Here is a 26,295-nt window from a genome sequence, read left to right as displayed (position 1 = left end):
GTTGCGTGTTGTAGTACAGAAAACTTTATTACGTCTTATCACGACGAAGGTTGTTACAAGAGAGAGATTGTGTAATCTCGGCGGCGGCAAATCCGCCTTGGGTCGTCGGACACGTAGAGTCGAGAGCGGCGACTCGCTCTTGCCGCTTGCACGCGGCTGATGCCGACGATGCTAGCGCTGCGGCAAGGTACGGCAGCATACGTAGCCCCTACAGCGCGAGTTTCTCGCAAGTAAAGTCCACGTCGGAATCATTTTGACGATCCATCAGTCGATATGAACTATTGTTCATTGAACTGACTTTTTTGTTCGTTTCAACGCCTGTAAGCGGATTTATCATCTTGATCGAGAAATGATAACCGTCTTCACCTTGCCAAAATATGATGGGATATTGCAACGCATCATATGATCGGTGCGTTTCGTACACACGCTGCAGCTGATCGTTCCGCCGATGTAGAACGATTATCACGGGATTCGAAATTTTCACCAACGACGACAATGGCAACACATCATCAATTGTTGGCGCATTGAAACGTCTTGCGTGTTCTCCCGCAGGCGTCTTATCGGCTCTGATTACAATTTTGTGATTATCAGATGGCATGCGGTCCAGTGCGATTTTAAACAATGCAATCAATTCATTGTGTTGATGAAAAAAAGTTTGCAGTTGTTCCACAATTGGTCTTTTCACCGAACTGTTGTGTGCACAACGCTGATCTACTACTTGTGGTGAATTTCCCATGAAATATAAATCTGCAGAAATTTATAGTCTGCATCCAGCGATGGCAAGTAGCGAACCTGCTCGATGATATATTTGACCTTGAATCTTGAAAGTGGGCATGAAATTGTCCCGAACCACATTTGTTGCGCTAAATGAAGTCATTTGGAAGCAACTATTGTATTTCTGGATTTGTGTCAGGAAATGTGTGGAATCTGTTCCTGTTCCAGAAACTAATGAGCGCAATAATGGCTCTGGTGGGCGGGACCAATGGCGCCCAATTTGACTTTGCGCCACTTGCGCAACACAATCCAGGTGTTTCATTTTTGTATCTCAATGACTTACAAATGTGGGCACACAACGCTCATGGTTCCAATAGGAACGGATTTTTCTGCACTGTAATTCAATTGTCACGTTATAACGCAATGCAGCTCGATGAGTATTCAACGCAACATTTGTTTGTCTTCTTGCACGATTATTCAAATTCATTGTCGCGCGATTGGTTTCTTCTACTGATCGATGATGTCTCATTCGATGCATAATCATCTTCGTTTCCATTTTCTCGTTCTTCTGGTGTACGCGCTGAACGTGTTTGGGATAATCTATTCCGTTCAATTTCACGTCGCTCTTCGCGTTGATCTACAGTTCGATTAGATCTAATATTCGTTTGCTTTGTAGCATTGCGAGTTCTCCGACCTAAATTGCTCCGTCTTATAGGCGGGCATTGCAGTGCGATTATAAAATTTTGTTAATTCAAAACTAATTTGGTCGATTGCGACACTATATGTACGGTCAATCTTTATATAATAAAAATGAAATGCTGTAAAAATGAAAATAAAAATAAAAATAATATTTATATTTGGTCGGAAACCAACAGGGTAAAAATAAAAATAAAATTAATATTGAAATGTTGTCGGAAACCAACAGAGTACAACAGTACAACAGAGGGCAACAGCATGGATATGTTTAGCAATTGCTAACATAATATCAAACTCCGCTTCCGCTACGCTTATTAATACCGCCCGCGGAACACTTTAATTGCGAGAAACTCACTACGTCGCGTTAGCCATCTGGCTGTGGCCGCCGTAGGTGACGCCGTCGTGGCCCTCTGGCGGCGGTCGCGGTGTAGGTAGTCTCATTTTTTCCCGAATTTTCCAATTTTCGGCCAACTTTTCCAAACTTTCTTTGCGTAAAAACCTTATTCGGACTACAACGAACATTTAAAAAAAAATTAGCCAAATCGGTCCAGCCGTTCTCACGTGATGTCGTGACCAACGAACAGCATTTGATTTTTATTATATAGATATTCGTATTTCTATCGATATCTGCATTCCTATGTAATAAATGATTTTTTGCTTTTCGATCAATGATATTATTTTTTAACTTAGACAATGATATTACTTCTTAGAAGATCAATGATATTACTTCTTAACTTACACCGGATTATATCGCCCTTTGTATTAAACAATTTATGGATATTATTCCGAAAGGCACCGGTGGCCGATCGAGATGAAACTTGGTGGGTATGTAAAACTCAACATTCTGAACAACTTTTTCCTATACATGTAACCGCGGCTCAGTCATAGTTTCGGAGATATTTGCGTAAAACTGCAGCTACTACTTCATTGAATTTTACCCATACGTGCACGTCTGAGGCGTCTCCGTCCCCTCAACGACCTAACCCCAACCAACTTGAATTATACCTCCGGCTGTACTTCCGAAAAGCACCGGGGAAACACAATACGCACGCGTCGGACGTGCACGTATAGGCAAAATTCAATGTAGTAGTAGCTGCAGTTTTCCGCGAATATCTCCGAAACTATGACTGAGCCGCGGTTACGTGTATAGGAAAAAGTTATTGAGAATGTTGAGTTTCACATACTCACCAAGTTTCATCTCGATCGGCCTCAGGTGCCTTTTGGAAGGACAGCCTACCTGTTATCTAAACATTCTTTTAAAGTCCTTTTTTAACAGTCCTTCAGGAGATATTTCAATTTTTCAAGATAAACGAAACGCCCCGTATTTTGGATTTCAAGTAATTGTAGACACTTGTATGATTCTGTTATACATACTACTTTGACAAAATTAGAAAATAAAAATTATGTGGCGTGTGTAATGCCGTACAAAGCAGTTTCAGATGAATGATAATGTTTTCAGGAACTGTTACAGAAATATGTAAGATCACCCTGACGATGAAGTATCGAATGCGGTTTATGACTCGAGCGACTGGAATCCACCTTGTTACTGCGTAACAACAGTGACCATTGAATAATACACCGACAAAAAATAATAAAATATCATATAGCCTGCCTCGCCGTGCAGCATACCTTTGCAGGATGCCTTTGGGTAGCGTGGGCCAAACCTCGCAGTTAAAATAACCAGGGGTGCATTACAATTATTAATACAACGTCATAAAAACCGTAATTTGTGGCACCTTCGGAAATGCGTCTGCCGAAAAAACGGTTGGGCAGTTTATGAAGTCACCATTAACTGTGGACTATTCAAATTGTCATTGCCGTAACCGTCGACTACCTGCGCTGACGAACCGGGGAATTCCCAGCGTTAGTCCACCCCCACAAGGAGCGTCTGCCAAAAACGGATATTCAACCAATTAGACTTCGAGAAAGCAGCCCCCCGAAAACGCTCAGCTCGTATGCAGACGAGAAAAAGACAGACTCTCGAAAGCCGGCAAAGCGAAAACATCGCTCGTCTAACGCGCCGTCCGTAAAATTGTACACGGCTTCTCACTCGCCGTCTTCAACATAAGTTCTATTAGTGTCCCTCATATTCGTTACTAAAATACAGTTGTTTTAGTCAAATAAATCCACAGAAATCGTCACTATCCACCCCTTCAACTATTCATCCGCCGTTAAGTCTGCGTGTGAAGTGAGCATTCACCGAAAGGTCTGCTTTCAATCAAACCGCTAATTTGCTCACGCGTCAACACACCTCTTTTGAGGAGTTTAGTACACACTGCATGTTTAGCCTTCCTTTAATTAGTTTTGGAGACAGGTCTGGCTTGCGACTCAATAGCGATCGTTAATGTACCATAAAACTCCAGATGTGACACAGAACACAGGTAAGTGTGCTGGGCGCTACGTCACCAACGCACTAGAGGACTGAAATGTGGAAACAATTTTGTTTTTTGAATGATCGTCGCAAAAAATCGTTGTTCCTTGAATATGGATGGTACTATGATATAGGATGGTACTGAGTTGTAAAAGAGTGTTAAACAGAGCTGCAATGCAGCCCATAAAAAATTAGTAGAATGGTGAAATAAAGAGTAAACTAGAATGTTTTCGAGTAAAATTATTTAAGAATAGTTCTAATGTGTTTTCAAAGTCATCTAGTAAAAATCTTATGGTGCTGAGGTGGAAAAAATATTCATTCATGAAATAAAAATTTTTTTAATTAATAACAACAGTAGCTAAATGTATGAAAAAATTTAAGATAGTGTTGATGACAATAGCTCATTATTAAATTAATATTCAGGATGGTCGCTTTTAAACTTCGATATGAAATCTGTATTTGTTCGAATTTTTCCGGGTTTTCCATTTTTCACAACTAGAGTTTGCAATTACAAAATTGGAAAAAATAAAATACGTATCATTACAATTAATATTATACCTAATTTATATTAATTAAAGATTTTGTAACAATTGTTTTATTTGATGTAAAACAATTAAGCTGTACGTTCTAATCCTGGTTAAAAAAATAAAGTGCATTCGGTTTTATGCTAAAAGACGGTTCTGTGCCATGCTAAAAGACGGCCCGGTTCTGTGCCATGCTAAGGCTGAGCAGATGTCAGCACTATATCGGGAATGTGGGCCTCGGGTTCTCCGGATCACGTCGGGGTCACCAGTGTGGGCCTCGGGTTCTCCGGATCACGTCGGTGTCACCAGTGTGGGCCGGATTCCCCAGTGGAGTCGTCGGGAACCCGTTATCGGCTGCCCACGCGCCGCCACGGTGCACCTCGTGGATGGATAGTTGTAGGATCGCCGAGGAAGGAAGCAGAGAAGAGAAGCCAGTATACCAGGCACGTCTAATCAACTCGGGAATTCGTGGCGAAGAGAGGCGCGAGCCCCAACGGGAGCTCGCGTTCCCAACGGCGGTTCGGCGGCAAGAGAGCGATTGATTGGGAACTCGTCGTTCACAACGTCTACTGCCGATCCCCACTGTCTCATCGTGGGAGTGGGGGAACCAAGCCACTACAGGATGTAGGGAGTATCGTTGACTCCCTAGTGCATCCGCTAGGCGACGCAGCGGGCGCCAATAAATAGGAGCACGACTCTATGTATCTAGGGATTTTCCCCGAGACACGCTCGGCGTCCTCCCTAGGCACCAGTCGCACTGAGTCTGCCGCCACATGCAGATACAAATAAAGTTCCTCTTGCCAACATACACGTGCCTAGTTCTTTACCTGGATGGTAGGCCCCATACCTACAACTGGTGACCCCGACGTGATTGATATGGAGCCGCCTGCGCAAAACATGGCCGTAGCCGTGCACATGGCGAAATTCTGGGCGGAAAAACCAGCATTATGGTTTGCGCACCTGGACGCCCAGTTCGGTTTGCGCGGGATAACGCAAGAGGACACCAAGTACCACCACGTGGTGGCGCAACTTGATGTAAGAACCGCGCAAGAAGTAGAGGATATCCTGCTGAACCCGCCGGAGCAAAATAAGTATACGCGGCTAAAGGATGAATTAATCGCGCGGCTCTCCACTTCCAAGCAGAGGAAGATTAAGCAGCTCCTCGAACACGAGGAACGAGGAGACCGGACGCCGTCGCAGTTCCTGCGGCACATAAGGAGCCTGGCGGGCAACGAGGTGCCGGAGGATTTCATCCGGACTCTGTGGATGAGTAGGTTACCCGTCGCCATGCAATCGGTGCTGGCCACACAAGATGGCGTCGAGCTCGAGAAAGTGGCGGCCCTGGCAGACCGGATCAGCGAGGTCACGCCGGCGCAGATCCACCCAGCAGCGGCGGCAAACAATGTCGCAGCGCTCGGCGACATCAACGCCCTCGTTGAGCAAATTGCCGCGCTCGTGAACACCAAGCTGGAGGGCAGAGGGCGCCAACCAAGGAGCAGCACGCCCAGCAGCCGATACCGTAGACGTTCCCGATCTCGCCCCAGCGGCATCTGCTGGTATCACGGGCGATTCGGAGACAAGGCGACAAAGTGCACGAAGCCGTGTACTTTCCAGTCGGGAAACGACCTACAGAGTCGCTGATGGCGACAAGCGGCCCTGAGAGGACAGCACGTCGCCTCTTCGTAACCGACGCGACGACGAAGACCCAGTACCTGGTCGATACCGGGGCTGAGGTCAGCGTGTTCCCGCGGAAAAAAGTGACCGGTGCGCGAACGAAATCGAGCTACCTGCTGACCGCGGCGAACGGTTCACTAATTAACACTTACGGGCACGTAGTGATTAGTGTAGATTTAGGATTACGCCGGGCATTCCCGTGGACGTTTGTTATTGCAGACATTTCGCGACCCATTATTGGTGCGGACTTTTTAGCCCGATTCGGTCTCCTGCCGGACGTTCAGGACCGTCGGTTGATCGACAAAATCACCGGCCTATCGGTAACCGGAACAATACCGACCGGCACGGTCGAATCGGCTCAATGCGTGGCACCAGTGCGGGACAGTGCGGTATACGCGCTGTTAAAACAATTTCAGGGTATTACGCGTCCCTCAGTGTGTGGCAGTGCGGTGAAACACGATGTTAAGCATCACATCGTGACGACACCGGGACCTCCCGTATCGCAGCGACCGCGGCGTCTCACGACGGACCGGCTGAAGGCGGCGAAACGGGAATTCGAGTATATGCTGCAACAGGGCATCACTCGTCCGTCAAAAAGTGCCTGGGCATCGCCGTTACACCTGGTGCCCAAAAAGAATAGTGAGTGGCGTCCGTGCGGGGACTATCGCGCGTTGAACGCTAGGACGGTACCCGACGCGTACCCAGTGCCGCACATTCAAGACTTCGCGCAGAGTTTGCACGGGAAAACGGTTTTTTCGAAAATAGACCTAGTGCGCGCGTACCATCAGATCCCGGTCGCGGAAGCAGACATTCATAAGACCGCGATCACTACGCCGTTCGGGTTATTCGAATTCCCGGTAATGACTTTTGGACTGCGTAACGCCGCGCAAACGTTCCAACGTTTTATGGACGAGGTAGTGCGCGGGTTAGACTTTGTTTATGTTTACATTGACGACTTGCTGGTGGCGTCGGACTCAAAAGAGCAACACCTCGGACACTTGGAACAATTGTTCCAGAGGTTCGCCAAGTTCGGGGTAGTGATAAATTCGGCAAAGTGCGAATTTAGCGTCCCGGAGGTGCCTTTCCTCGGGTTCACGGTCGGCAAAGCAGGGATTTGCCCGTTGGCCGATAAGGTGGAGGCCATCACTCGTTACCCCAAGCCGGTAAACCAAGCCGAACTCAGCAGGTTCCTGGGCATGGTAAACTTTTACCGGCGGTGCATCCCTGGGGCGGCGAACATCCAAGCTCCACTCGTGGCTTGCCTGACATCAGGCAAGAAGAGCGAGCCCGTGGAGTGGACACCGGAGGCAGACGCGGCGTTCACGAGGACGAAGGCGGCTTTGGCAGCTGCAACCACACTAGTGCATCCGTCAGCCAAGGCCAAACTGGCTATGATGGTGGATGCCTCGGACATCGCGTTGGGAGCAGTGCTGCAGCAGTTCCGGCAAGGTACCTGGGAACCGCTTGCTTTCTTTTCTAGGAAGCTGAACCCGGCGCAGCGGAACTACAGCGCGTACGACCGAGAGCTGCTGGCAATGTACGCGGCGGTGAAATATTTCCGCCACGCGGTGGAAGGCAGGAATTTCACCATTTTCACCGACCACAAGCCGCTGACCTTCGCCCTCAGCCAGAAGCCGGAGAAATGCACACCCATTCAGTTCCGCTACCTGAACTACATCGCACAATTCACCACAGATGTGCAGCACGTCAAGGGCGCTGAGAACACCACCGCCGATGCCCTATCGCGCATCGAGGAAGTGGTTGCACCGGTGGATTTTCACGAGCTCGCCGACGCGCAAGGTTCGGACGCCGAGCTGCAGCGGTTGATGGCAGACCCCCGAGGCCTGGTCATCAAGAAGATCCGCCTCCAGCAGCCCAGCGTGGACGTGTACTGCGACATTTCCACCGGCCAGGCACGCCCACTCGTGCCAGCAGCTTTTCGCAGAGCCATCTTTAACAGCCTACACGGTCTGGCACACGCCGGACCCAAGGCAACCGTGAGGCTGGTCACGCAGCGCTTCGTCTGGCCGTCCGTCAAGAAGGATTGCCGCACCTGGGCGCAGACGTGCATGCGGTGCCAACGGGCGAAGGTTTCACGACACGTGTCGACGCCGGTCGGGGAGTTCACAGCTCCCACCGCGCGTTTCGACCACATTCACGTGGACATCGTTGGACCACTGCCGCACTCCAGGGGCTACACGCACTGCGTGACCGTCATCGACCGCTTCTCCAGATGGCCGGAGGCGTTTCCAGTGGCTGACATCAGCGCGGAGACCGTCGCGCGAACGCTGTTCGCGGGCTGGATTTCGCGCTACGGCGTTCCACTGAGGATAACGACGGACCAGGGTCGGCAGTTCGAGTCCGTGCTATTCAAGACATGGGCACGAGCGCTGGGAGCGGAACACCATCGAACGACAGCGTACCACCCACAGGCCAACGGGGCCGTAGAACGTCTTCATCGGCAGCTGAAAGCGGCCATCATGTGCCGCCAGGAGGAAACCTGGTCGGAGGCGCTTCCGGCAGTCCTGCTCGGCATCCGGGCAGCAGTCAAAGAGGACAGCGGGACGACACCAGCAGAAGTGGTCTACGGGGAGACTCTGCGTCTACCCGGCGACCTGATTGCGGGCAACGACCAGGTGGAGCTATCCGTCTTCGTGGAGCAGCTGCGAGACCACATGAAGTCGCTTAAGCCGGCTCCGAAGGCGCATCACGGTCATCGACGGGTGTTCGTGTTCAAAGACCTCGACACGGCATCGCACGTGTTGGTGCGTCGCGACGCGGTTAAAAAACCGCTACAACCACCGTACGAGGGACCATATTTAGTTTTAAGCCGTAGTGATAAGAACTTTGTACTTAGAATAGGACAACGCGACGTAAACGTTAGCAAGGACAGGCTTAAGCCAGCGTTTCTGGTCAGCGAGAACTAGTGGTACCGAACCATCATGTGCAATACCAGCTAGGGCCTCCCAAAGACAGAGCAATTTTCCTGTCTACCGATAAATATTATGTTTACATCTAAGTTCTTGTTCCTGCAAAGTTTAAATAGTCGTTTGTATATATTTCGTAGTTATAGCACCGTGGATTTATGTATATATGTTATATTTTGTTTTTATATATATAGCGCGATAACCAAAGAGCAGAATTAGCATGTCTGTCTGCGTCTCACCCGCCATTACTGGCGAGGGGGGTGGTGTAGGGAGTATCGTTGACTCCCTAGTGCATCCGCTAGGCGACGCAGCGGGCGCCAATAAATAGGAGCACGACTCTATGTATCTAGGGATTTTCCCCGAGACACGCTCGGCGTCCTCCCTAGGCACCAGTCGCACTGAGTCTGCCGCCACGTGCAGATACAAATAAAGTTCCTCTTGCCAACATACACGTGCCTAGTTCTTTACCTGGATGGTAGGCCCCATACCTACAAGGAACTGTAGGGGCTACGTGCGTTTCCGCACCTTGCCGTAGCGCTAGCGTCGCCGGCATTAGCCGCGTGCGAGCGGCAAGAGTGAGTCGCCCCTCTAGACTCTGCGTGTTCGATGAGTCAAGGCGGATTTGCCGCCGTTGAACACTCTCGAAAAGACTCCTGTATCAGCCTTTATCGAGTAAAAACATAAATAAAGTTTTCTGTACGTATACGCGCAACGGTGATTTTCCACCCAGTTTCCGGTTTCCCGGCGGCTGTAGGCCGTAGTCCAGTAACCCACTAGACCGTAATCCTACAGAACGCCGTGTGACGTCGCCCTAATCGAAACAGGCGCCATCTCGGTAATAACTAGACATGATACCGCGCGTATTCGAACAGACACGTATTCTATAAGGATAATTTTTAAGAAAGCGCAGTTAGAAAATGTTATGTTAAGTTAAGAGGTCACTCGAGTAGGGAAAGCGAGACGCAAGGAATGCCAGCTACAAGCGATAACGGAGCGGAACCACTTCTACTAGGACCAGGCCCGCTTAAGCGAAGGACAACGAGGAAAAACAGACCCGAGAGAAGACAGCTCTACAGCCTCCCTCAAGGACCCGGAAGACATAAATTAGTCACCCCCGAACAAGAGGCCACCTACGAAGACATCGAACGGCAATCGAAACGCACGTGGCATGCTACACGCGAGTAACCCCTCAGATTACGTCCCCTTGGGCCACTCCCTCGAGGCCTTACGCATTCTAGGCCCACGCAACTTAGGGGAGGAGACTACCCTTCTGATTGGACCTCACGACGCCCCACTATCAACGCATCCTGGAACCGGAGGTCCGATAAAAGGAACAGAGCAAAGGCCCTCGACACACTCGTTTTTGATCTCGAAAATCACTTTGTCGACCCATCAACATTATTAGAAATACAGTAAAGTTTTCCGACCAAGTTACGTTTATAACATTTTATATCCATTTTCCCTTCCCAGATAAAGCCGCGTTCGGGAGTTTAGTACCTTAGTACTTTGAGGCGTTTGAACTCATGCCGCGAAATTGATAGATTAACCGGTTGTGCCATCTGCAGACAAGTATCGTAATTTCGGGTCCCTAATACGTACATAACAGTGGTGACAGCGGTGGGATCACGTGGCATGCTACACGCGAGTAACCCCTCAGATTACGTCCCCTTGGGCCACTCCCTCGAGGCCTTACGCATTCTAGGCCCACGCAACTTAGGGGAGGAGACTACCCTTCTGATTGGACCTCACGACGCCCCACTATCAACGCATCCTGGAACCGGAGGTCCGATAAAAGGAACAGAGCAAAGGCCCTCGACACACTCGTTTTTGATCTCGAAAATCACTTTGTCGACCCATCAACATTATTAGAAATACAGTAAAGTTTTCCGACCAAGTTACGTTTATAACATTTTATATCCATTTTCCCTTCCCAGATAAAGCCGCGTTCGGGAGTTTAGTACCTTAGTACTTTGAGGCGTTTGAACTCATGCCGCGAAATTGATAGATTAACCGGTTGTGCCATCTGCAGACAAGTATCGTAATTTCGGGTCCCTAATACGTACATAACAGTGGTGACAGCGGTGGGATACGCCAACTTTCGTGCGCGCTTTTTCAAAAGAACACATTTGTGACTTAGAATTCGAACTGAACTAACAGTGTATTTTAATTAAATAAGGACAATAAAAGAGTGCAGGTGAACATTGAACTGTGAATTACAAACTGAGTTTTCGTGCCACTCTTCCCTCCTGGGTTTTGGCGTGGTTTCCCCAGGGAGCGACGGGTGAATACCGGAAGAGGTGATTATCAGCGGCCACGCAAGCTAGCCTAAAGCAACCCTGAAATCACTGGCAATCACTGGATACCTGCTGCGCACCTGCCATCCTGATAGCTGCACATTCAACGTCCATTTGAAGAAGGGAACAACATCTAGTAAACGAACCTACCCTTCTGGAATTCAGTAGCAGCGGACATCGTCAACTCATCAGCAGCTCAAGTGTAAGACACACGTTCATTGTTTCTATCTCGAGTGACCAGTCAGGATTAGATTAGTTTTGTATTTAGATTAAGATAGATAATTGTCTAGTGTAAACATGAGTAACGATAGTCGATCGACTAGCTCGTGGGTTGTCGCGTGCCCGCAGGGAACCTCACGGTCTGATAGCTCCTCCGATTTCTCTCTTATCCCTTGGCGTGACCCTGAGATCATGCGAAATGAAATTGACAAACCATTTGTTCGGCCACCGGGGTATCAACTCCCATCGATTGTGTCTGAACAGTACGAAAATTCGAATATAGAGGAATTATCTTCTGCTTCCGCTGTCTCTAATGTCGAATCCGTCGGCGGATGCCAAATCTCTTTAAAATTAGCCTCGGAAATTTTGCCTGAATTTGATGGGAAGTCTACACCGGTGAAAGAGTTTACGAGATTATGCCGCGATATTTGGAAGGCGGTAAAGTTGAACGAACGGCAATTTCTTGTTAAAATAATAGAGAAAAAAGTAATTAAGTACGCGAAAAGTCATATCCGACGACAACGAGATACGTATAATCTGGAAGAATTACTAAAATCTTTGGAACGTGCATTTACCCCAAGGCACACTCTCGACACCCTCCAAACGCGTATGTCGAATATGTATCAAGAAATCGGAGAATCTGCACTCCAGTACGGGAATCGAGTCAAAGAATTATTAGACGATATACTTGACGCGATTGATGAAGAATGTGATCCGGACGTCGCATATGGAGTACGGACTAGGGCCATAGACAACGCCTGCAGTTGTTACATCACGGGATTGAGTAATACAATCGAGACTCAGGTTCGTCAAGGAAAACCCGCGATTCTCCAAGCGGCCATTGATTTGGCGATGGACGAGGAGGAACATCAAAAGAATAGAGCTCGTGTTCGTCGGGAAAAAATCGTGCGATACGATCGTCGCGAACGTGGGCAAGAACGAAGATTTGACACGAGACGTCCTCGCGAAGAAATAGAGACAGTCCGGGTAAACGAAATCCGGGCAACACGAGGCGGTGATGATCGTCGTTCACGCCTTTACTGCCATACCTGTCGGAAACCGGGTCACGCGTCAGAAAACTGCAATAGCTTCAAACGGCGGGAGGCCCTTATGTGCACTTATTGTAAACGGAAAGGTCATAACGAGTTTAATTGTTTTGCTAAGCGCGATCGGGAACGACGTAGTGATAATCACCCATCATCATACATTGCACCTGGGCGTAATTTAAACTCCAATCTCGCTCTTCGAGACAGCGCTACGAAGAGTGTAGCAATAAAAGCGCGACCCGACTCTGCCAGGTTAACTACGATCTCAGTCGAAAGCGAACAACCCAACTCCCCGTCATAATTATAGATCATTGTTTTTTCCATAACAACCAGGGTTATTTCCTCATTGACACCGGTTCACAATTGAATCTAATTAAAGAAAGTGCGATTTCTCCAGAGGTTCATGTTAACACTAAAATTTCGTATCATTTGAGAGGCATTGGGACAGGAACTCGTCGAACCTATGGAGAAATTACTCTCAATATGCTGAGTGTCGAAATAAAATTTCAAGTAGTAGACCATAGCTTCCCCATAGAACAATCCGGAATTATTGGAATGGAATTCCTTACTAAACAGCAGGCTCTTCTAGCTTTTCGAGAAAAATTGTCAAGTTCACTAATCTTAGGGAATAAAGAAATTCCGTTTTGTAACCACCCTTCGTTCGACTTGCCGCCGCGAACTAAAACGTTAATTAAAATTCCTACTAAAACTCCAAATTTAAGGGAAGGTTACGTTAGGAAAATGGATTTCGGACCGGGAGTGTACGTAGGAGAAGCAATTGTTTCGCAAGATCAGGGTCATGTAAAATTGTTCGCCACTAATTGTACGTATGATCAGGTCAATATTACTCTACCTCCGGTCGAACTGGAAGATTTCGAGGCTCAACCCCCATTAGCCCGTTCTGCTCGAATCGGTAACCCAGGTATAGACAACCAACGCTCCTCTGCCGAGAGACTTTCAAAGCTTTCTGGCCTTCTTAAATTAGATAATTTGAACGAGGAAGAAAGAGTTAGTATTCTATCAAGTGTTGCCACTTACGCATACCAATTTCACTTACCTGGAGATAAATTAGAGTCCACCACCACCGTAAAACATAAGATAATTACCACCGATGAGAGCCCGCTAAACACCAAACAATACAGATATCCTCAGATCCACAAGGCAGAAATTCAGAACCAAGTCCAAGACCTTCTTAACAATAAAATCATCGAACCCTCCGATTCCCCATATAATTCACCTGTTTGGATCGTGCCGAAGAAGCCGGATTCGTCTGGTGAACCTCGTTGGCGAATGGTCATCGACTATCGCAGACTCAATGAAAAAACAATCAACGACGCTTACCCACTCCCTAATATAACGGATATCCTCGATCAATTAGGAGGTGCTAAATATTTTAGCACGCTCGATTTAGCCTCAGGGTTTCATCAGGTATCTATGGACCCCTCTTCTAAATCAAAAACCGCATTTTCAACCCCTTTTGGACATTACGAGTTTAATAGAATGCCCTTTGGTCTTTGTAACGCACCAGCCACCTTCCAGAGGCTTATGGATCGTGTCCTCGTCGGTCTACAGGGTATCGAATTATTCGTATACATGGATGATATTGTCGTCTATGCTAATTCACTCGAAGAACACTCTAGAAAACTAAACACTCTGCTAGGTCGCTTGCAAAACGCTGGGCTGGCACTTCAACCGGAAAAGTGCATGTTTCTTCGCAAAGAAATAGCTTATCTAGGGCATCTGATCACTAACGAAGGAGTGAAGCCGGACCCCGGTAAAATTAAAGCCGTGAAATCGTTCCCGGTACCCTCGAATAGGAAAACAATTAAATCCTTTTTAGGATTAATCGGATACTATCGCAGGTTTATCAAGGACTTCGCGAGACTCGCAAAACCCATGACTCGATTGCTAAAAAAGAGTACTCCATTCTTCTGGAACCATGCTGCGCAAGAAGCATTTGAAAACCTAAGAGACACTATCTGCCGGCAACCCCTCCTGCAATATCCGGATTTTCGCAAATCATTTATAGTCACTACCGATGCCTCCAACTATGCCATCGGTGCCGTCCTCAGTCAGGGTGATATAGGCAAAGATCTTCCTATTGCCTATGCATCGAGAACACTGAACGACACCGAAACAAACTATTCTACTACCGAAAAGGAATTACTCGCCATAATTTTCGCTGTTAATCATTTCCGCCCCTATCTGTACGGCCATAAATTTACCCTTGTCACGGACCATCGACCTCTAGTTTGGCTCCACAACACCAAAGATCCAACCTCCAAATTAATGCGATGGAGAATCAAATTGAACGAGTACGATTATAATATCGTATACAAGCCAGGACGCGTAAATTCCAACGCGGATGCTCTTTCCCGTAACGTTCCGGATGAGGTTTTGCAACAAACGGCAGTGGAACTTCAAAGGGATTCTCACTCTAGATGTCAGGAAAAGATGCTTGTCCGCGCGGACAAAACACCGGTTACTGATATCGAAACGGGTGACGATCCTGGCAAAGTATCTCAATGTCTCGAATGTGAAGCTTCCGTTGCCGCCTGCTTCTTTGCTAGCGAGAAGTTGGCGGAAGAGATAGGAAATCTACCCCAGATAAACAACCAACTTGTATCCACCCGAACACCATCCACAATAACATCGAAATCCTGCAACAACATTTGCATGACTACTCAACAAGACAAGACAGTAGATCGTGTCCCGGGGAGTAAAGTGTGGACCCTTCTTCCTGCAACGCTGGAAAATTCGCCTGCACGCTATGTCGGTAGTTCCGGTTCTGCGCGCAAATTCCCAGACCGTCTCCAAGGACAAGCTGCAGTGCAACGAGAAGCGACGATAAAACCCGTACTCGCAACGAGGGAAATCTCGCCTGTACGCCATGTCGGAGTTCCGGTACGCGCGCAAATTCCCGTACCGTCTCCACGGACAGGCTGCAGTGCACGCATCGAGGGAAGGTATTTATGGGACACGGTTGACTCTGACGCTACCCAACCCGACGATAACCCTTTTTCAGAAGAACGAAACATATCCAACCAAGATCCACCGATCGCTGCCCGATTCAACACTAACGAATTATACACTTTAACCCATTCATGTTTTACCTACAGTAAAGATTTCCTATCTCTGAGAAAAGATCACATAGTTCGTTTCATTTCGGCAAACTACGAGTTAACTTCTGCAACTAGTAATGAGTTACTCGAACAAGGGAGGTTCTCCATCCATGAATTGCGCAACGTGGATGCCAACGTAGGTGAAGCCATTGCCATCCGATCCGGTCGAACCAATATTTTCCACTTAATTACCCAAGAAACCCCCAATTCACCTACCAGCCTTACAAACATCGAATTGTGCATTCATAGTTTAAAAAATTTAATGAAGGGACTTGGCCTCTTTACTTGCAGTGTATCGAAAAATCGTAACGACTTAGATCAAATTCCTTGGATCGATATAGAAAAACTATTCAAGGCTGGTTTCTCGACGGAAGGGTATACTATCACTATATGCTCAAACGAACTAAAATTTCCCCCAAAGGACGACCAAAGTCGTATCCTTAAAGAATACCACGAGTCTGTGGTGGGTGGTCACAAAGGAATTACTAAGTTATATAACCGTGTTCGTGAAGACTTCTATTGGAAAGGAATGCGAAAAGATATCGCAGACCTCGTAAAAACCTGCCCCAGTTGTCAAAAATTCAAACTAGTAAGGAAAGGGATTAAACAACCTCTTCGTATTACAGACACCCCTCAACAGGCATTCGATAAGGTACAGTTAGACATTGTTGGACCTTTACCAGTAACCGAATCAGGTTACAGATATCTCCTCACTCTCCAAGATAATCTGACAAAATATTCAGATGCTATCCCTCTCCGAGAAATGGATGCAGTCTCTGTTGCTTCTGCACTTGCAGAACAATTTATTTCTCGTTTCGGATGCCCAAAAACCATCCACACTGATCAAGGTAGAAATTTTATGAGCCGAATAATGAAATGCTTTTGCCGCATCTTCAAAATCAAACAAATTAAATCTACAGCATACCATCCCCAATCATTAGGTTCGCTCGAACGCGCTCACCACGTCTTCATCGAATATTTAAAACACTATTGCACTAAGAGAGATTGGGATAAATGGATACGATTCGGCATGTTTTCCTACAATACATCGGTTCACGAGTCTACAGGTTTCACTCCCCATGAACTTATTTTTGGTAAAAAGGCCCGCATCCCTTCAGAATTTGCCGACGTACAACCACCCCGAACGTTTTCTCAATACTTCGACGACCTTTTCTCTACAATAACAACCGTACAAGCATCTGCCGCCCAAACCCTTAAGAAAGCCAAGGCTAAATGTAAAAAACTTTATGACCGGAACGTCAACCCACACAAGTTTAGGATCGACGACCACGTGTACCTGCTTCACGAACCTCGAACTTCCAAGTTTGACCCCCAATGGAACGGACCGTATAAAATAACCCGATTATTTGATGATTTCAATGCCGAAATCGTAATCAACCAATCACGTATGAAGATAGTCCATACCAATAAACTTAAATTAGCCCATATTAGGCCTGAACCGCTACCCGATCCACAACCAGATCCTTGATATACCTGTAGAATATCGAGTCGAGCATTATAGCAAGGGTGCTTACGTATGTATGCATATGTATCATGAATGCGGAATATAGGCGAATAATAATATATGCATATATCTTCTAAATAAGCTGTATCGTTAGTAACACCTATTTTTATACTTAGTCATACCACATCCTTTTATAATTATAAACATCATTATTAAGATCGCTATTACTATTGTCATTTAATTTCTTTTTGTGTTTTTGTATATATGCATACCTTTAATATGATTATGTTACAGTAGTTATTTTCTCTATTATTCTATATATCAAAATAAAATATCTGTCTATGTTACTAAGCATTTTAGTACCTCTGCTTTCTATAATAAATATTATTATAACTACCCCCTTTCTATACTATAATCATACTATACTATATTTTTTTTTATTGTCATCATTATTATTATTATTACTACTGTAGCAATTGGCGCTTTGCTATAATTTTTCCTTTTGCGTTTACCGTTAATTTTATTATTAATCTATTATTATTAATTATTATTGTTCCACTTAGTTATAAGGTGTTCTACCTAGTATTAAAGTAAAAGTTGTTACTACATGTAACATCCTTTTTATTAAGGGGGGAGGTGTGACGTCGCCCTAATCGAAACAGGCGCCATCTCGGTAATAACTAGACATGATACCGCGCGTATTCGAACAGACACGTATTCTATAAGGATAATTTTTAAGAAAGCGCAGTTAGAAAATGTTATGTTAAGTTAAGAGGTCACTCGAGTAGGGAAAGCGAGACGCAAGGAATGCCAGCTACAAGCGATAACGGAGCGGAACCACTTCTACTAGGACCAGGCCCGCTTAAGCGAAGGACAACGAGGAAAAACAGACCCGAGAGAAGACAGCTCTACAGCCTCCCTCAAGGACCCGGAAGACATAAATTAGTCACCCCCGAACAAGAGGTCACCTACGAAGACATCGAACGGCAATCGAAACGCACGTGGCATGCTACACGCGAGTAACCCCTCAGATTACGTCCCCTTGGGCCACTCCCTCGAGGCCTTACGCATTCTAGGCCCACGCAACTTAGGGGAGGAGACTACCCTTCTGATTGGACCTCACGACGCCCCACTATCAACGCATCCTGGAACCGGAGGTCCGATAAAAGGAACAGAGCAAAGGCCCTCGACACACTCGTTTTTGATCTCGAAAATCACTTTGTCGACCCATCAACATTATTAGAAATACAGTAAAGTTTTCCGACCAAGTTACGTTTATAACATTTTATATCCATTTTCCCTTCCCAGATAAAGCCGCGTTCGGGAGTTTAGTACCTTAGTACTTTGAGGCGTTTGAACTCATGCCGCGAAATTGATAGATTAACCGGTTGTGCCATCTGCAGACAAGTATCGTAATTTCGGGTCCCTAATACGTACATAACAGCCGAAAACCCGGGCGTGAGCACTCTCCTATCCTCTCTGGTACAACTTTATTCTGTGGAGAGTTTTTGTACGACTAATAATAACCGAGATATTTAGGTGTTCCCATTTAAATGACCAACCCTGTATATATACAGGGTGAGACACGTAACGTTTGCATCTCAAATATCTGTGTTGTTTCTAAAGATGCGTTAAATATTCTAAATATATAATGTTAAGTAGATAAGTAATACAGCCCGTAAATGACTAAAGGCCAAAAGTACTCCAAATATATTTCTCCGAAAAATTATTAAAAAATAGTTCAAACATAGTTGAAAAATGTTTTTACAATAACGTATGTTACATCCGATCCACTCTTCGCGGATTACAACAACCACGAAGAACGTGCCGAACCCTTAGTACGGGACTTTCGACGGTCATCATTGTTCGGTCCCACACAGACCGAACGTGAGATATATGACGTGTTTACGAGACCTCCGTGAGCGAGCCCATTGATAGGGCAATATACAAATCTCGTTTTCCAGACCATCTTTCCTATATCCTTCACACCTAATTCATTATACAATCTAAACAGAGTTCCTCCAAAGCGCATCCCTACTCCGACGACCAAATGCACCACCCACTCACCAATTAGAAATCCTTTAGTCACACCATATAGTTAAAAACAGCCAATAGAAGAAGAGTCAGAGTCAACATAGACGACGCGACACCGAACAGCAGAACGCTACGACATCACGAGACGTCCGGTACTTTTTAAGAACACTCGATCCAGCGAACCAGCTTCTTGTACGACGAAAGTCCTCGACGCAAACATGTTATTAATAAATCGTTGTTGTAAAAACTGTTGTGCCGTGTGTACTTCCTCCGATCGGGACAAGGACCCATCCCATTCACGGAAAACCCTTCCGTGTGTTGCGGCAACGTAACGCGTAACAACAATCATACGGTTAGAAACTGAAAAAATCTGATTAACGAAAACACACACACACACACACACACACACACACACACACACACACACACACACACGCACGCACGCACGCACGCACGCACGCACGCACGCACGCACGCACGCACACACACACACACACACCAGTTTCGGCCCTTCCTGACCTCTTCGACGACCTTGTCGAAGTTATGAACTCCTTCTAATTGTTTAACGCAATACGAGGTTTTACACAGTCGTTCTGTACATCCTTAGCTGCGTTACTTGCACAGCTGCCTTGTGCTCGTGTGACGACTCGATCCGAATATTCGTGCGCGGATGATACATATTTTAATCGGTCGACTGAGACTACATTCGAGTAAACACGTTGACTTTGCTGTTCGCCTTCGATGTCTCGTACTATATATCTATCTTTGACTAGGACTTCGGCAATTTCGTATGAGCCGCGTTATTTCGGCGCCAGTTTTCGACTTTCTCCCGTTGCGGGAATTTCGCTTCTAACAAGTACAATATCGCCCTTGCTATAATTTTTGCTTCTTTGCGGTATCATACTGCCGTTCCATCGCTCCCTCGTTTTCGCGTAACAGCTCTGAAACGTCGCGCTTTTCCTCCTCGGTTCCTAATTCGTCGTTTATTTGCCTAATTTCTATCGTTAATGGATTTTCGCGCCATCCGCTGATTTTATAATTGAAAACAATCTCGTGGGGTGTTCGACGTGTGACCCTATGATAGCTACTGTTGATCGCCCACTGCACTTCATACAGTTTTTCGTCCCAGTCTTCACAGGTTATCGTGCGCGTCGAAGTAGCTAGGCAATTTAGTATCACATTGTTTATCTTTTCTATCTGTCCATTTGCTCGTGGAGTGCCGGTTGCAATTTTAACGTGTTGTACATCATGTTCGCTACAAAATTCGGCAAAACTTTTTGCTGTGAAGGCTGTTCTGCGATCCGTTATAATACACATGGGCTTTCCGTAATGCGACATAAATTCTATCACGAATCTTATTGTGCTAGCCGCGCCTACATCCTCTACAGCTTTTAGAACTACGTATTTGCTGAATCCACATACCGCCGCTGCTACATACTTCTTATCCCTTTCGGTAACAGGTAATGGTCCTAGATGGTCTACATGAACGCTTTGAAATGGCCTGTCACCCTTATCCAACGGGTGTAAGAACCCTGGTTTTTTTCCCGGGCGGCGTTTTATAATAAAGGCACGCTATACATCGATTCACGTACTTTGCGACGAATTCACGCATTTTGGGAAAATAGTATTCTTGCTTCAGTTTTGCGAGGGATTTATCGATACCTAAGTGCGCCAATGATTGGTGCGCTTCCGCTACTATTTCATATTTTAAGTCTGCCGGGACATATAATCGCCATCTTCCCTTCGTTATTTTATATTCTCTCGCGTTGTACATTGTAAACTTTGCGTGTGCATTCGTATCACCACTCTCTAACGCATCTCGTACTCGCAGAATTTCCGCATCACTCCTCTGCATCGCCGCTATCCAATCAATCGTCATGTGTACCCCTAATATCTGAAGTCCTACCAATGTCGTATCCTCGGCTTCTCCTGCCGGATTCCTACTTAACGCGTCCGCTACCTGATTTTGTTTACCCGTATGATACTGTAGCGTGTAATCGAATTCTGAGAGCCGTACGAACCATCTCCCAATCCTGGGATTCAAATCGCGTTTGCCCGCTAACATTTTCAGGTTATTACAGTCGGTTCGGATTACAAAGTGTATACCTATGAGGTACACGCGAAATTTTTCGAGCGCACATACGATCGCCAAGGCCTCGAGTTCGTACGAATGATATTTCGCCTCCTCAGGAGTAGTTTTTCGGCTAAAGTAGCTAACAGGTCGCCATGTATTATCCGACTGTTTTTGTAGTAAAACGCCACCCAACCCGGCCGCACATGCATCAGTGTGCACCTCGGTTTCTGCACCGTGCTGATAGATCGTTAATACCGGTCTAGTAGAAAGCAATTGCTTTATTTCTTCGAACGCTTTCTTTTGTTCCACCCCCCAACTGAACGGTACGTTTTTCTTTGAGAGATCGGTTAAGGGCTTCATTCTCACGGCAAAGTTTTTTATAAACCGACGAAAATAACTGCTTAACCCGGAGAATCCCCGCACATCTCTAATATTCTTTGGTTCAGGAAAGTTAGTCACGCACTCGATCTTCCGCTTCCCCGGTCGTATCTTTCCCGCCGATATGTCAAACCCTAAATATTCTATTTCACGCTTTAGATAATGACACTTTTTCAAATTAATCCGCAACCCGTTCGCGCGCAAAAGATCAAAGACGTGCTGCAATCGTTGCAACCCCTCTTCGACGTCTCCACTTGGGATAATAATGTCATCGAGGTAAGCTATTGCTGTATCAAATCGCAGCGATCCTAAAATCGTATTGATAGCCCTCTGAAAAACCGATGGCGCGTTGGTTAACCCGAAAGGCATACGGCGAAATTGGAAATGCCCGTCCGGCGTGACGAACGCGGTTTTCTCTCGTGACGACGGTTCCACCGGAATCTGGTAATAGCCACTGAACAGATCAATTGTACTATAATATCGATAGCCGCGCAACAAGTCGATTTGGTCGTCTATACGTGGTAACGGGTATTTATCCTTCAATGTAATTTTGTTTAAAGCGCGGTAGTCGATACACATCCGAACGTCTCCATTCCGCTTTTTTACTAATAGTACGGGGCTCGAAAACGGAGATTGGCTGTCTTCGATCACGTTCGCGTCCTTTAATTCGTTTGTTAGATCGCTCAATTTTTTCCGTTCGTGATACGATAGACGGTACGGCCGATACACGATTGGTTTATCTATCGTTAGCTCTATTTTCATCGCCGTGCAATTAGCTTCTCCTAATTGTTTAAAATTCTTCGCAAAAATATAGCGGTTCGCGCGTTCAACATATTTACAAGTTTTTCCGTGTCTTCGCCGAGGACATCCGTATCTATTTCTTGTCTCGTGACTTCGTCGCAATTGACCTCCTGCGCCAACCCTGAAGGATTGCCGTCACCCTCCCCCTCTTTGCACGTTTCGCCGCGAGCGACCGTCTCGCCCTCGCGCACAGTGATCGGCGCATCGGTAACATTCAGGACCGGTAGCACCGCTAGTCCTTCACTGTTTGTCGAAACGATGCACCTTGGGATGCTGAGAGTCTGCGCGCGCAGTCCTCCCTCGACGCAAATGTCTTGCGCTCGTAACTGGCTGCGCACTGTCACGTGTCCTAGATAATTTCGTGGAATCACGTACGGTCCTTCTGATACAAGCGTCGTCGGACGCGGAGCCGTGGTTGCTGCTGTTGCCTGGTATGCGTTGTCCAATGAGGGGGCGATTATCAGCTCGCCCGCCCGGCTGAGTATGACAACACCTTCAGCCTCGGTGTATGGATGCCCAACGAGGAGCGGTATGGTCAGACTACCGCTTGGCACCACGTGTACAGTCACTCGAGTCTCTACGGTATCGATACTAATATTAGCGGTAAATATACCAATCGGACGTACCTGTCCTGCTCCATATCCGACGAAGGGATCCAGTGTCGTCTCATGATACGTGAGCTGCAGTTCGTCAGCAACATCCCGACGCAATGCTACCACGCTGCTGCCTAAGTCGATGTAGCATTTTACAAGGTGGCCGTTGATGAGAGCGTCCTTATAATATTTCCGGTGCGTGTCCTCCGTGATGTGCAGCACGGCCGGGGGTTGACTGCGCGCCCTTATCCTCGTCGTTTCAGTTGGAGTCGTGGATGTCACCGCCTGACCGCTTCTTCTTCCATCCCGATTCGTCGTGGGGCAGGCACGTGAGATATGGCCTGTGTTTCCACTGTAACCGTGTCGGTTACACATTGATACATCGCACGTATCGATCGGCGATACTGACCCCACCACCATATCCCACTACGTTGTTCGCGAGTCCGGAGATAGCGAAGGATCGCCAGATATCGCGATCCTCGTCAAGTTGCGCACGCATCGATCCTCACTCGATAACGATCGAAGGAGGTCGATGCGAGCCAGCGATCCAGCACTCTATGTCTGGAAGCGGTCCGGGAAACACGCGTTTAGGAATAGTGTCTGTTCGACGAAACACGGTACGCGTTAGAGGAGTCAAACCGACTCGGCAGAGCAAGGCAAACCGTCCTTCCTGCTCTCAACACGTACGCGCCTCAAACCGAGGAGTCACGAGCACAAACCGCGCCGTGGCACTGTCGCAACATTTTGTATAAAGCTCCGTGACTCTCGGACGTGACCGCGTAGTAGTCAAACAAAATCATAGAATTTTCACTCGTTTAAAGATTGATCGGGAAATGTTTAATTATAAATTACGAAGTAAAGTGTTACAATTGTCAGTGTAGATCACTTGCAGCGAGCAAGTCGCGAATACTAGGAGCGACGGCGAGTGGAAAGCGCCGTGTGTCCGCATGACACAATTTTGTAAAATTTAGAGAACTGCGTCGCGCAGAGATAGAAACGCGTCGCAAAGCGTGCGATAATTGCGTCGAACAGACACAGTAGGTTCGCTTCGTCTTTCAAAGTCTAAATATTATTATAGGGTACGTAGAAGTATCGTTTCAAAGATACTGTACGTACTATATGGGTCGAAGCGAGACAGTCAATCATCGCATGATCGCGGTGGTTTTTCCGAAACCTCGACAGAGCGTACTCTGAGGCCACGAAACGTACCAAAGGGTAAACTCCTGGGTTCCGAGGAACTGCCGAGGTTTTCTGTGAGTCCCGTCTGGATCGGGACTATTTCATTTCACACAATCATGGTTTTTCTGCCGTGACCTTAATCGAGGGTACTCCGAGGGCACGCACCGTGCCAGAGGGTACACTTCTGGGTCCCGTGGAATTACCGAGGTCTTGGTGTGGGTCTCGACCAGATTCGAGGCGATTGTACTTCGTATGATCGCGGCTACTCTGTCGTGACCTTATCAGAGATTGCTCCGAGGCCACGTATCGTGCCGAAGGGTAGACTCCTGGGTCCCGTCGAGCGACCGAGGTTTAGTGTGCGTCTCCACCCAGGCCACTTGTACGAACATCGTCCAGGTGCCTGGATGGTCTGACAGGTACGACGTCGTTCGATCGCGGATTTCGGGTCAGATAGGAGCGATCGGACTTTGCACGGTCACTGACACTCTGCCGCCGCCTCGTCCGAGATTGCTTAGAGGCCCCGATTACGTGCTGAAGGGCAGACTCATTGGAAGCGTGGAGTGACGGCGATTTCGTGTTTGTCTCCATCCTGATCACTCGTACGATTATCCGGCCGAGTGTTGGGACGGTCAGACGGGTCACGAACTGCTTATCGCGGGGCGCGATCCGTGCTGAGTGATTTTCTAAACCGATTCCGAAAACCGGACGTAGAGTCGAGCGAGCGTACCGCGAGCGTTTTTCACGCGTTCATAATACTTTGTTTACGCGTCGCGAGCCGTCGGCACGGGAGGCCGACCTATTGTTCCACACGGTACCTTGAATTAACTGTATACAAACACACACAACGGTTCTTACGAGAATATATCATCTTTTGTTACTTTATCTGGGCTTCGAATATCTCATTTAACTCGTCCATACCTCGCCGCTTTCCAGTGCCTGGAGGCACGAATCCATTCCATCACGCGAACTTGCGAGCTTCGAGAAATTAGGGCAGTAACCGGCCCTGCGAGACGGTAAGGGGTAATCTCGAGACGCGAAGTAGGGATACGGGTAACAACGTATTCGGATAGAAAGAAACGGTAGGAAAGAACGGTTACACCACATTTAAAGCAGGTTATAGCTCTCGTTCTATTTGGACATAGTCGTGCTTGATGACCTGGCTGTTTACAAACAAAACAGTTTGTATTACTCGCCGACCTTATTGTCGCGCCATGTGCCTTACGTTGGCTCGCTACGGGGTTCTCACGCATTAACGCAGATCCCGCTTCCAAATCCGGCAATAATTCGCTCGTTCTCTTATAACGGCTCAAAGGACCCAAAAAATCTCTGTATCTTGGATTGTTTAAACCGGCCACGATCCATTCAATGGTTTCGTCATCGGCCATCATCGCGCGGTTGCATCTCGCAAGTTTTTCGTAAAAATACTCTATCACGTTTTGGCTGACCGTTTATTTATAATGTTGTGCTTCTATTCGCGTCTCGACAGCGCTTCTTTTGCAAGGGAAGTCCCGACGTAATACGACCTTCCATTCCGCCCACGTACGTTCCAGTCGCGGAAGGCTATCTCTCCACTGTTTTGCGACACCCGCGAGCGAAGATAGAGCATAATGCCTTACCGCTATATCATCCCATTGATATAAATCACCGTATTCCTCGATTTTTTCGATCCATTCGTCCACGGAGAGCTGTTTGGATACCGGGTCGAATTTCGGTAGTACCTCCTCCACGTTGCGAAAGTGTTGCTCCGCCATGCTGGCTTCCGTCTTCGCCGCTCCAAAATCGAACAATCGCCACTCAATTCGGCCTCGATTTTTCATCCCGGCGCCGTAGTCTTCGCGTCTTCCTGACCGAAGTCTTCCACCCACGGAAACCCAACCCACGAAAAGTCACTATTTTTCGCCGCACCGAAATCGCAACTTCCGACTCGCCACGTGTTCGCGATCGTGATCTACCACGCGATTTTTCTCGATCGCCACTAGATTATCGCGATGGGATATCAGAGATCCTACTTCTGAGAAGCTGTTGTAAGTTTTTATGTTTACAGATTTATTTAAACTCTCCGTTCGCTCACTCGTACTTCTCCGCTCGCTCGCTCGAATGTCTCGAATATCTCTCTTCGCTCGCCCGAGTACCTCTGCGTAAATACGTTTCTGTTACCGGTCATTCTTGTTTGTCTCTCACTCA

General features: G+C 47.1%; 2 protein-coding genes across 2 annotated transcripts in view; both read right to left on the bottom strand.

Moving 5' to 3' along the window:
- Positions 1–19,404, bottom strand: part of LOC143354603 (uncharacterized) — a 132,881-nt gene extending 113,477 nt beyond the window's left edge. The window contains exon 1 of the mRNA XM_076788856.1: positions 18,967–19,404. Within this exon, the coding sequence (XP_076644971.1) occupies positions 18,967–19,084 (118 nt within the window). The 5' untranslated portion in view covers positions 19,085–19,404. The remainder of the gene's footprint in view (positions 1–18,966) is intronic.
- A 555-nt stretch (positions 19,405–19,959) lies between these two features.
- Positions 19,960–25,862, bottom strand: LOC143354602 (uncharacterized). Its single transcript, XM_076788854.1, has 7 exons — positions 25,728–25,862; positions 23,342–23,358; positions 22,378–23,284; positions 21,672–21,868; positions 21,193–21,476; positions 20,890–21,090; positions 19,960–20,618 (listed from the first exon to the last, which is right to left on the bottom strand). The coding sequence occupies exons 1-7, from the start codon at positions 25,860–25,862 to the stop codon at positions 19,960–19,962; spliced, it is 2,400 nt and encodes a 799-aa protein (XP_076644969.1).
- Between the last annotated feature and the right edge of the window lie 433 nt (positions 25,863–26,295).

The sequence above is a fragment of the Halictus rubicundus genome, chromosome 5, assembly GCF_050948215.1.
Source record: "Halictus rubicundus isolate RS-2024b chromosome 5, iyHalRubi1_principal, whole genome shotgun sequence".
Taxonomy (NCBI): domain Eukaryota; kingdom Metazoa; phylum Arthropoda; class Insecta; order Hymenoptera; family Halictidae; genus Halictus; species Halictus rubicundus.
The sequence above is the reverse complement of the archived record's forward strand: the minus strand, read 5'-3'. Positions and strand labels throughout refer to the sequence as shown.

Bases quoted from the DNA above. Each gene is read 5' to 3' on its own strand.
- LOC143354602 (XM_076788854.1), bottom strand. From the start codon at position 25,862: ATGGCGGAGCAACACTTTCGCAACGTGGAGGAGGTACTACCGAAATTC. The intron at 21,869-22,377 runs GTAAATATGTTG...TCGGTTTTTCAG, and splicing joins GCGAAGACACGGAAAAACTT to AGGGCTATCAATACGATTTT. The intron at 21,091-21,192 runs GTATACACTTTG...TACGGCTCTCAG, and splicing joins ATTTCGCGTGTACCTCATAG to AATTCGATTACACGCTACAG.